General features: G+C 40.4%; 1 protein-coding gene across 2 annotated transcripts in view; it reads left to right on the forward strand.

The window, feature by feature from the left end:
- The window catches only part of tm9sf2 (transmembrane 9 superfamily member 2), a 45,391-nt gene extending 34,136 nt beyond the window's left edge, over positions 1-11,255 (forward strand). Inside the window, exons 13-18 of one of the 2 annotated variants that reach the window (XM_033023085.1) lie at positions 78-237; positions 2,913-3,064; positions 4,857-4,968; positions 5,992-6,163; positions 9,577-9,635; positions 10,373-11,255. In XM_033023085.1, coding sequence (XP_032878976.1) covers positions 78-237; positions 2,913-3,064; positions 4,857-4,968; positions 5,992-6,163; positions 9,577-9,635; positions 10,373-10,423 — 706 coding nt within the window. In that variant the 3' untranslated portion in view covers positions 10,424-11,255. Of the gene's footprint in view, positions 1-77; positions 238-2,912; positions 3,065-4,856; positions 4,969-5,991; positions 6,164-9,576 lie in introns of both variants that reach the window. The other variant, XM_033023086.1, reaches the window with a different exon arrangement.
- Positions 11,256-11,593: the final 338 nt, after the last annotated feature.

Consider the following 11,593-nt stretch of genomic DNA (forward strand, 5'->3'; position numbering starts at 1 on the left):
AGTTCCTGATTTCCCAGTTACAGGATTTGTTGAACAATATTGCAGTTTGCTGCCAAATGTATATTTTCTCTCCCCAGGATTGTCTTTACTGATTTCTTCCTCATGAACTTAATTCTGTGGAGAGAAGGATCTTCAGCTGCGATTCCTTTTGGTACATTGGTTGCTGTTCTGGCATTGTGGTTTGGTATTTCTGTGCCTTTGACCTTTATTGGTGCCTATTTCGGCTTCAAGAAGCATGTAAGTTCCCTTATTCTTCTTTGTGGGGGAGATTCTTTTTACTGAATATAGGTGAAAATAAAGCTATTGTCTCAAAACTCTCAAACATTTTTGAATGTTTTAAGCCAGTTATTCACGTGGCATGTTGTCATCCATTTGTGTCCTTGGCCTGAAAATGCCATATCCCAACTTGGGATATGTTGGGATATGGTTGTCCAACAATATTAAGTTGTCCAACAATATTAAGCAGCAAATTTACTTCACGAAAAATGTTACATAGGTGCGTCATAGCATTGTCCAAGGAGAATTATTAAAGTGCCGAGTAGAAAACAGGAGATGGTGATATTTATTTTCCAGTGAGTTTCCTTTTCAATCTGCTTTGTTACAATTTTTTCAGTGGTATATTTTGAAGAAATCCTATGGCATTCCCCCCCTGTGTTGCGGTAATTTACATAATATGAAAAGAAAATCTTGTCTTTGGCATTGCTGTCTTCCGAGACGTGTTATGGGCAACTTGCCAGTCACGTTGCAAGCCAGTCAAATCGAGTTTATTGTCATATGCCTCAGTACAGTGGGTTACAGGTACAATGAAAATTTTTTAACTGCAAAGTAAATTGCAGCGGCATCACAGTCACATAGAGTCAAGCACACAAAAGCATAAATTGCACAAATTCTACCAAGCATTGAAAGGAAAAATAACAAGACATTAGTTCAAAAACATATAATTAGAAGAGTCTACGGTAGTGCAAAAAGTGGTCTGGAGTGTTCCATTGCTGAGGTAGGTTTAAGGTTGTGCAGGTCGGTTCAAGAACATCATGATTGTAGAAATGATATTTGTTCCTAAACCTGGTGGTGTGGGACGTCAGGCTTCCGCACCTCCTGCCTAATGGAAGCAGCAAGATGAGGGCCTTGTTCAAATGATGAGAATCCTTAATGATAGATGGATTCTGCTTGCTTGAGTCATCGCCTCATAGATGCTTTCAGTGGGGAGAGACAGTAACAAAGTATTTCATTGGCTGTAAGATACTTTGGAACATCTGGAAATCATGAAAGGCACGCCAGAAATGCAAGTCTTTTCTTGAAGCTTGAGTTTTATGTGTTCTGCAGTTGGGGTTTATTATTTACTTTGCAGTTAAATGGCAGGAGACATTGTTTTGTCTCCACCCCCAACTCTTAATCCTGGGTGACTTTATTTTGTCTGTCCTGGAACCTCTATCCTATTAAGAAATTAGAATTTCTAATGATGAAAACGGTTCTCATCCTGAAAGGACTTAAAATCCTGTGGGTGGAGATAAACTCATATCCCACAATACTTAGTTAATCCAAAGATGCTCGAGCCGTGAATGCTAAGGATTTATTGATAGCGTTCCCTAATCAGTTCCATCTATAATGCTGTAGATTTGTGAAGATCAGCATCCAAAGGATGTGCTTGAAGAATTTAAAGAAGGTGTCCGAGGCCTCTATTTCTAGGATGTTTACTTTCCCAACTATAAGAATTTATATATGTATATTCTGAATTCAGTATCCCAAGATAAGTTGCCTGGAATTTAACAGTAAAGGGTGATCAGAAATATTATAACTATTTACCACAACCTGCAGTGGAATGAAATGAAGATAAGTGAGAAGATAGAAAATATATTCAACCACTTTATCAAGTTAGTAGCACAATCTCACCTAGGATTATCCAGGTTCTTTTCAATATAAATTTCTTAATAATTGATGCAACAAACGATCAGATGCAACAAACGATCTGCCCACTCCCCCAACCTGTCCAAGTCACCCTGCATTCTCCTAGCATCCTTCTCACAGTTCACACTGCCACCCAGCTTTGTGTCATCTGCAAATTTGCTAATGTTACTTTGAATCCCTTCATCCAAATCACTGATGTATATTGTAAATAGCTGCGGTCCCAGCACCGAGTCTTGCGGTACCCCATTAGTCACTGCCTGCCATTTTGAAAGGGACCCGTTAATCCATACTCTTTGTTTCCTGCCTGTCAACCAATTTTCTATCCATGTCAGCACTCTACTCCTAATACCATGTGCCCCAATTTTGCCCACTAATCTCTTATGTGGGCCCTTATCAAATGCTTTTTGAAAATCCAGGTAAACTACATCCACTGGCTCTCCCTTGTCCATTTTCCTAGTTACATCCTCAAAAAATTCCAGAAGATTAGTCAAGCATGATTTCCCCTTTGTAAATCCATGCTGACTCGGACCGATCCTGTAACTGCTATCCAAATGTGCCGCTATTTCATCTTTTATGATTGACTCCAGCATCTTCCCCACCACCGGTCAGGCTAACTGGTCTATAATTCCCTGTTTTCTCTCTCCTGCCTTTGTTAAAAAGTGGGATAACATTAACTACCCTCCAATCCACAGGAACGGATCTTGAATCTATAGAACATTGGAAAATAATCACCAATGTGTCCACGATTTCTAGAGCCACTTCCTTAAGTACCTGGGGATTCATCAGCCTTCAGTCCCATCAGTCTACCCAACACCATTTCCTGCCTAATGTGGATAATGTTGATCAGATCAGGCATCATGTCGTATGGGTTCACATCACATTGTTATGACATGCATAGCAGCACCTTGCTGCTTGTATAAAGAGTTCAATCTGGCTCTGTGTTGTTCCATTTGTTGTTCAAAAGCATTAAATTCTGTTCAAAGTATAACATGCGGTTACTTTTGTAGGCAATAGAGCATCCTGTTCGCATTAATCAAATCCCACGCCAGATCCCTGACCAGTCATTCTATACGAAGTCTGTGCCTGGAATCATCATGGGTGGCATACTGCCTTTTGGATGCATCTTCATTCAGCTGTTCTTTATTCTCAATAGCATATGGTGAGTCCTATTGTTGGGTAAATCAGCAATGCAGTTGTAATCAGAAGTTTATTTCTGTATTGGGTACACCTGTGAAGACACCTCCCTACAGTGCTTTCAGAAAGTATTCAGACCCCTTCACTTTTTCCACATTTTGTTACGTTACAACCTTATTCTAAAATGGATTAATTTTTTTTTATTATCAATCTACACACAATACCCATAATAAAAAAACGAAAACAGGTGTACAGCTTCAAGACTTCTTGGGTATGAAGAAGGGTATGACGCTACAAGCTTGGCACACTTGTATTTGGGTAATTTCTCCCATTCATCTGTGCAGATCCTCTCAAGCTCTGTCAGGTTGGATGGGGAGAGTTGATACATAGCTATTTTCAGGTCCCTCCAGAGATGACCGATCGGGTTCAAGTCCGGTCTCTGGCTGGGCCACTCAAGAACATTCACAGACTTGTCACAAAGCCACTCCTGCGTTGTCTTGGCTGTATACTTAGGGTCGTTGTCCTGTTGGAAGGTGAACCTCCGCCCCAGTCTGCGGTCCTGAATGCTCTGGAGCTGATTTTCATCAAGGATCTCTTTGTACTTTGCTCCGTTCATCTTTCCCTCGATCCTGACTAGTCTCCTAGTTCCTGCCGCTCAAAAACATCCCCATAGCATGATGCTGCCACCACCATGCTTCAGCGTAGGTATGGTATTGACCAGGTGATGAGCGGTGCCTGGTTTCCTCCAGACGTGACGCTTGGCATTCAGGCCAAAGAGTTCAATCTTGGTTTCATCAGACCAGAGAATCTTGCTTCTCATGCCTTTTGGAAAACTCCAAGTGGGCTGTCATGTGCCTTTTACTGAGGAGTGGCTTCCGTCTGGCCACTCTACCCTAAAGGCCTGATTGGTGGAGTGCTGCAGACATAGTTGTCCTTCTGGAAGGTTCTCCCATCTCCACAGAGGAACTCTGGAGCTCGGGTTCTTGGTCACCTCCCTGACCAAGGTCCTTCTCCCCCGATTGCTCAGTTTTGCTGGGCAGTCAGCTCTATGAAGAGTCCTGGTGGTTCCAAAGTTCTTCCATTTAAGAATGACAGAGGCCACTGTGCTCTTCGGGACCTGCAATGCTACAGAAATTGTTTTATACCCTTCCCCAGATCTGTGTCTCGACACAATCCTGTCTCAGAGGTCTACGGACAATTCCTTCATCTTTATGGCTTGGTTTTTGCACTGACATGCAGTGTCAACTGTGGGACCTTATAATCACGTGTGTGCCTTTCCAAATCATGTACAATCAATTTAATTTATCACTGGTGGACTCCAATCAAGTTGTAGAAACATCTCAAGGATAATCAATGGAAACGGGATGCTCAATGGAAGCTCAATTTGAATGTCATAGCAAAAGGTCTGAATACTTATGTAAATGTGATATTTCAGTTATTTCTTTTTAATTTGCAAAAATTTCTAAACACCTGTTTTCGCTTTTTTATTATGGGGTATTGCGTGTAGATTGATGATTTAAAAAAAAAAAGAATTTAATCCATTTTAGAATAAGGCTGTAATGGAACAAAATGTGGAAAAAGTGAAGGGTCTGAATACTTTCTGAATGCACTGTACTTAACAGGAAAATTACAAGGTGGCTTTTGTACTCATTGACATAACATTTCATGTTTAAGTGAGCCTGTTATTTTTATGACGGAATGAATGTAACCTCTGCACAGCAACAGCTGAAATTAACTGTTTTGTTGAATTCATGCAAATTTGCTTTCTGATGAACGATATTTTTCTTTTCCTGTTACTAATTTCTGTATCATTACAGGTCTCACCAGATGTATTATATGTTTGGTTTCCTGTTTCTGGTGTTCATTATTCTTGTCATTACTTGCTCTGAGGCAACTGTTCTTCTCTGTTACTTCCACCTTTGTGCTGAGGTAGGTTCACGTGGTTTAATGAAACATACTTTTATTTTGATATTTTCTTGTGTTAAAGTATAAAAGTTTTGTTTCTCTGAGCTGCTGTTGAATATTCCATCTGAGCAATTTGGTGAAATATACAGGTCAGTGCATCAAGAGTGTAATAGCAATCCACCTAGGCTCCAGCAATATTGCCTCCCTGACCAGAAACCTCTACCATGGGCAGCAGGTTCATGACAACATTGTAAACAGAATCTTCTCCAAGTCACGCACCTTTTTGACTTGCAAATACCCTGCATCCGAATTGATCCGAATCCAGGAACTCCCTAACTAGCAACTGAACGAGTTAATTCACAAAAAGGACAGCAATATTTTAAGAAAGTCACCGAGAGCTGACAACGAATGCTTGCCCTGTTGGAGCGTCACATGTTAGAAACAATTTTAAAGAATTATGCACATAGACTAACTGGTTTGAAGGCTGCTTGCATCAAAAGGGTGCATGTCTTTTGTCAGTCACATCAAAATCACAATTTTAATCCCAAAACGTAATCGATCTTTAAACATGATCCTGCCAGTGCTTCATATTTACATCCTAAACTAATTCCATACTGAATTGAGATAGAAGCAAAAAGGGCAAGTATGCTAGTTGAATTCGATGGGCAGCTCAGTGGCACTGCTACTTGACACGCTGCCTTACAGCGCCAAAGATTGAATCGTGACTTTGGCTGCTGCCTGTCTGCAGTTTGTGTGATTTCCTGTGTCCATGTGGGTTTGCCCTGGGGGCACACGTTTCCTCCCATATCTTATGGGTTAGTAGATTAATTGGCTGCTTGCTACATAATGGGTGTAAAGTAGTTTAAAAACCTTCTAAAGTGTTGTAGTACTCTTATACATTAAACTGTACTTCAAATAAGGAAGCAAATTCATTTCACTTGCACTTTATGTGCAATGTGACGAATAAAACCGTATCGTATTGTATTGTATATCATCCTAGCATGTCCTTGCATATTTTTAAAATGTGTTTATCCCCTATCATTTCAGGACTATCACTGGCAATGGCGTTCATTCCTAACCAGTGGATTTACAGCAATATATTTTTTAATCTACGCAATCCATTATTTCTATTCCAAACTACAGATAACTGGAACTGCCAGCATCATTTTGTATTTTGGATACACAATGATAATGGCACTGATCTTCTTTCTTTTCACAGGTAAGCTGTTCAGAACAATTCTGTGCAAGTTATCTTGAATTTATCTTTGAATGTTGCACATAAAGTTTCTCCTGTCCTTTCCTCCAAAAGTTCAGAAGTGACATGGAACTAATCAGCTTTGTTCTATCATGAAACATTGATTATTTCATTCTAAGATAAAATCTTAAGCTGATGTAATCACAAACATTCTAATTATAATTAAATTGAAATTTACTTTTTAAAATTGAGATGTTGTCAGATCATGACCACTTGCTACATTGCTACAGAGGCATGGGGTCATTAGGATACAAAGGAAGTTTTTGTTGGCTAGTAACATGGCCCATTCAGCTGTTCAATTCTGACCTGGTGCTTGCTCAATTAAGTTTGCAAGTTTTTATGTGCTCCAACGCATTTCTTCTGTTTACTCGAAATGAATGAAAGTTAATGAATGAGTTGCCCACTCGCTGTAAATGGTGTGTAGGTGAGTGCTAGAATCTGAAGGTAGTTCATGGGAATGAGTGGAATTTTAAAAATGGTATGAGTATAGATGAGTGCTTGATGGCCTACACGGACTTGGTTGGCTGACAAGCTGTGTAAGATCTATGAAAATCTGGAGTGACATTTTTTTTGTTGCACAATTTTGGTTCAATTTTCCTCTCAATTCAGTTATGAATTAACATTGAAACATAGAAATTAGGTGCAGGAGTAGGCCATTCGGCCCTTCGAGCCTGCACCGCCATTCAATATGATCATGGCTGATCATCCAACTCAGTATCCCGTACCTGCCTTCTCTCCATACCCTCTGATCCCCTTAGCCACAAGGGCCACATCTAACTCTTAAATATAGCCAATGAACTGGCCTCGACTACCCTCTGTGGCAGGGAGTTCCAGAGATTCACCACTCTCTGTGTGAAAAAAGTTCTTCTCATCTCGGTTTTAAAGGATTTCCCCCTTATCCTTAAGCTGTGACCCCTTGTCCTGGACTTCCCCAACATCGGGAGCAATCTTCCTGCATCTAGCCTGCCCAACCCCTTAAGAATTTTGTAAGTTTCTATAAGATCCCCTCTCAATCTCCTAAATTCTAGAGAGTATAAACCAAGTCTATCCAGTCTTTCTTCATAAGACAGTCCTGACATCCCAGGAATCAGTCTGGTGAACCTTCTCTGCACTCCCTCTATGGCAATAATGTCCTTCCTCAGATTTGGAGACCAAAACTGTACGCAATACTCCAGGTGTGGTCTCACCAAGACCCTGTACAACTGCGTGTGAATAGCTGTTCACAACTGCAGGATGTCCCAAAGGGCTTTACAATAAAGCAAACCTTTTGTTCATTGTAATGTTGGAAACACAGCAGATAATTTGCATACAGTAAACATCCATAAATGGAGTACTCAGAGGGTGACACAAGAAACTGCAGTTGCTGGAATCTGGTTTGGAACACTTAAGTGCTGGAGGTTAGCCCCTGTCCCACTTAGGAAACCTGAACGGAAACCTCTGGAGACTTTGCGCCCCACCCAAGGTTTCCGTGCGGTTCCCAGAGGTTCCCGGAGGTTTTTGTCAGTCTCCCTACCTGCTTCCACTACCTGAAACCTCCGGCAACCACCTGCAACCTCTGGGAACCGCATGGAAACCCTGGGTGGGGCACAAAGTCTCCAGAGGTTTCCGTTCAGGTTTCCTAAGTGGGACGGGGGCATAATCAGCGGGTCAGGCAGCATCTGATGGGCATGGATAGGAACTGAAGTGCTGTTTGGTAAGATCATGGCTGATCTTCTGCCGCACACTATTCCCTAATATCCAGAAATCTCTTGGTGACATAAAGCTTGGGAACAGGCCCTTCGGCACGATTCATCCAAGTTTGCCCACATCTGACCATATCCCTCTAAACCTTTACTATTCATGTACCTGCCTAAATGTATTTTAAATGTTATTGTACCAGCTTCAAATGCTTCACTTGGCAGCTCATTCTTATATCCACCAGCCTCTGTGTGAAAAGTTGACCCTCAGATTCCTATTAAATCTTTTCCCTCTCACATTTAACCTGTGTCCTCTAGTTCTTGATTCCCCCTATCCCTGGGATAAATGAATTTATCCTACCTATTCACCTCTTTATTTTGTACATGTCTGTAAAATCACCCCTCAGCTTTGTGTGCTCAAAGGAATAAAATCCTAGTCTGCCCAACCTCTCCCTATAGCGCAGACCCTGGGTCTTGGTAACATCCTTAAAAATCTGCATTCTTAACAGCTTAATGGCATCTTTCCTATCGAAGTGTGACCAAAACTGAGTACAATACACCAATTCATCACATCTTGTACAATTGTAACATTACATCCCAACTTCTATATTCAGTCTTTGATGAAAGCCTGCGTGCCAAAAGCCTTCTTCACCACCTCTTCTACCTGTGACGCCAATACAAAATACGCATTTGTACTCCCAGATCCCTCTGTCCTACAACACTTGCCAGGGTCCTGCCATTCACTGTGATGGTCCTGCCCTGATTTGACTCCCCAAGATACAATATCTCACACTTAATCGGAATTAAACTCCATTAGCCTTAGCCCACTTGCCCAGCTGATCAAGATCCTGCTGTAATAATTCTTAAAAGTAGGACTAGGAGTGGACCATACAGCCTCCGAAGTCTCCTCTGCTATTTAACGGAATCTTCACATTTAACAATATCAATGAAATCCTGCCACCTCACACCCCTACCCCCCCCCCCCAGTGCACGGGATGGAAGGATTTCCATTCAAGATCCAGTGTGCTGTCTGGCATTTTACAAAAGCTAATTAACCTAATAACCTGCACGTGTTTGGAATGTGGGAGGAAACTGGAGCACCCGGAGAAAACCCACGCAGTTACAGGGAGGACATACAATCTCCGTACAGACAACACCTGTAGTCAGAATCAAACCCGGGTCTCTGATGCTGTAAGGCAGCAACTCCACTGCTGCACCACTGTGCCACCCTTAAGTTATGAGGATACATCTGTAATTCCACTCTTGAGGCTGACAGTGCACCAGCCTATGTCACAAATGCTCTACATATGTTTGTTCAGCGAAGAGGAAGAGACAGATTCAGGAACTGTTCAGTGCTGTGGTTTGTGGAGGTGCCCTGCTGTTAAGTCAGTGATTTACTTGCCTGAGGCACCGGCATTCCTGTTGCATTCCAGGTCATTGGTCAGCCTCAGCAGGGAGAATGCCACTAGCTGCAAGATAGATCTCTTTGATTCACAGCTGGGTTGTGGCAAGGTATCATAGGCAATATGCTGGTAAAACATCAGTGGTCTTGAAGAGAACGGAAATTATATCATTTACGTTCTTAGCTAGAATCACTGGAGGAAAAATTAAACAAGAAATCAGTAACAAAATCGGTTATTTTTATGCATCTGTATATCACTAATGTCAACAAACAGCTTATTTTAGCTTCTTTTTTTCCAGGAACTATTGGGTTTTTCGCATGTTTCTGTTTCGTGTCCAAGATCTACAGTGTTGTCAAGGTGGATTAAAAGAATTACCTTTGAGGAAATATACATATGTTTAACAGGACTTGCGTTTACCAAATGGAGTTGATAACCTGCAGATGGATGAATCTGGTTGACTCAGAAGAACTGTTGTACAGAATACTGACACAGCATTTATATTTCATATTCTAAACTTGTTAGGCTAAAAGCAGTTTGGAACAATTAGACCTGTATTGGGTTTGGAGAAAAATATCTCCAGTTCATCATTTATGTTGAATCAGATTTGAAATATGTTGCCTTTCCATTTATATATTGTGCTTCAATTTGTACAATTACTTTGAAAGACACGTGTGAAACAATAATGCTTAAGTAAATTGTACACACTTTCTGCTTGGAATGAAGATCTCTAATATTTGAAAGCTGAGAACAATACACTGAAAGTCTGGTTTCTAATAGTTTAATCAGAAATCTATTTTGTGATTTTCTTTCCATACTTTCCTACTTTTTTGATTAATTGGTTTGAAGGATGACACATTTAAATGTATGGGCAGTTAAGTCTGCATGACTTTCCTCCTTTGGCCTTAATACCGTGAGGTATTGAGAACTTTTGTTTTAACAGTTGCAGAGACAGGCAACTCAGTTGACCATGTAAATGATTAATGCATTATTTTCTGGGGTACAATTTCAAAGTCATTATTTACAGAGCTTTTCATAATTTATTGGTGTTGCGATGCTAACAATGCTGTCTCTTCGTTGTTGGCTGTGTTGCCATGGTGAATCAATCACCACGAGAGAAAAATGAAAAGTACCTGGGTGTCCAATGATATATTTATGTACAGTTGAACCTTGAATGGATTGTTGAACAATTTGAAGCCCCAGGACTTCCTGACTTGCTCCATTGATCACTGTACTTTCCCTCTTTCTCGCTGGTACCTTTTTTTTCTTAATCCTGTTTTTGCTACTACAAAGTTGTCTATTGCCTAACTCGATGAAAACGATAATATCTTCCTAAATTGTCTTTGCAAGTTCCTTGCAATCCTGTTTCAACTGTTTTGCTCATTACGCTTCAAAATATTTTCCCACTTGCAAACTTGCGGTGTCACCCTCTGAAGCGGAAAGAAGGTATAAGGATTTTATTTAAAGGCAAAGAATAAATTTTTCTACAAGATATAAAGGAAGCCAGACTGTAGAGGTGGATATCCTTGGCATGGTGAGGTGAATAGAGAGTAAAACTGTGAAAAATCAAAGGTGTTTTTGTCGCACTCCTAATTTTTTTTTCTCTCTTGATTCTTTGTTACACATACATAATATTATGGAAATAAATTAAGAGGATTAATTTTACTCCTTAGCTCTATATTTGGAGGTGAAGGCTTACCTTTGTGATTTTGTTCTCCTTTAGATGGTTATTTGAAGATTTGACGGGAATACTTTTATTGTAAATAATGTTTTCTATGACAGAGCAATGGTGATTTGATTTATGAAGAATAACTTAAATATGGTTTAAGAAGGTTATGCTGTTTTTGTTAATGGTACATTTTTTAATGGGTGGTCATTGTTGAATACAGTATCTTTATATTTTTTAATGATTTGGGAAGAAACTATGGCTAACAGTTTTCAAAATTCAGTCTCGTTGAATAAACTTTGTAAAAAAGAACATTTATGCTTTGCTGATTTAAAAAAAAAAAAAACATGGAAAATTAGTGGTTTGGTTTAATCACAAAATCATAGAAAACATACAACGTACAACAGTAGCCCATTTGGCCATTTGTGCCTGCACCTAACACAAAAAGAGCTGTCTTGCTAACCCAGCAGTCGGGGCCAAATCCCAGCAACATTTAACGATGATCACAACCTGAAATGTCGCCTGTCCACCCTGTCGCCTGTCTCCACAGATGCTGCCTGATCTGCTGAATTACTCTAGCACTTTCAGTCTTGCTCGGTATTCCTGTAAATCTGCTATGCAGCCTGTCCAGTGCAATTTTTCCCTGTAATTT

Source organism: Amblyraja radiata, chromosome 6 (assembly GCF_010909765.2).
Source record: "Amblyraja radiata isolate CabotCenter1 chromosome 6, sAmbRad1.1.pri, whole genome shotgun sequence".
Classification (NCBI taxonomy): Eukaryota; Metazoa; Chordata; class Chondrichthyes; order Rajiformes; family Rajidae; genus Amblyraja; species Amblyraja radiata.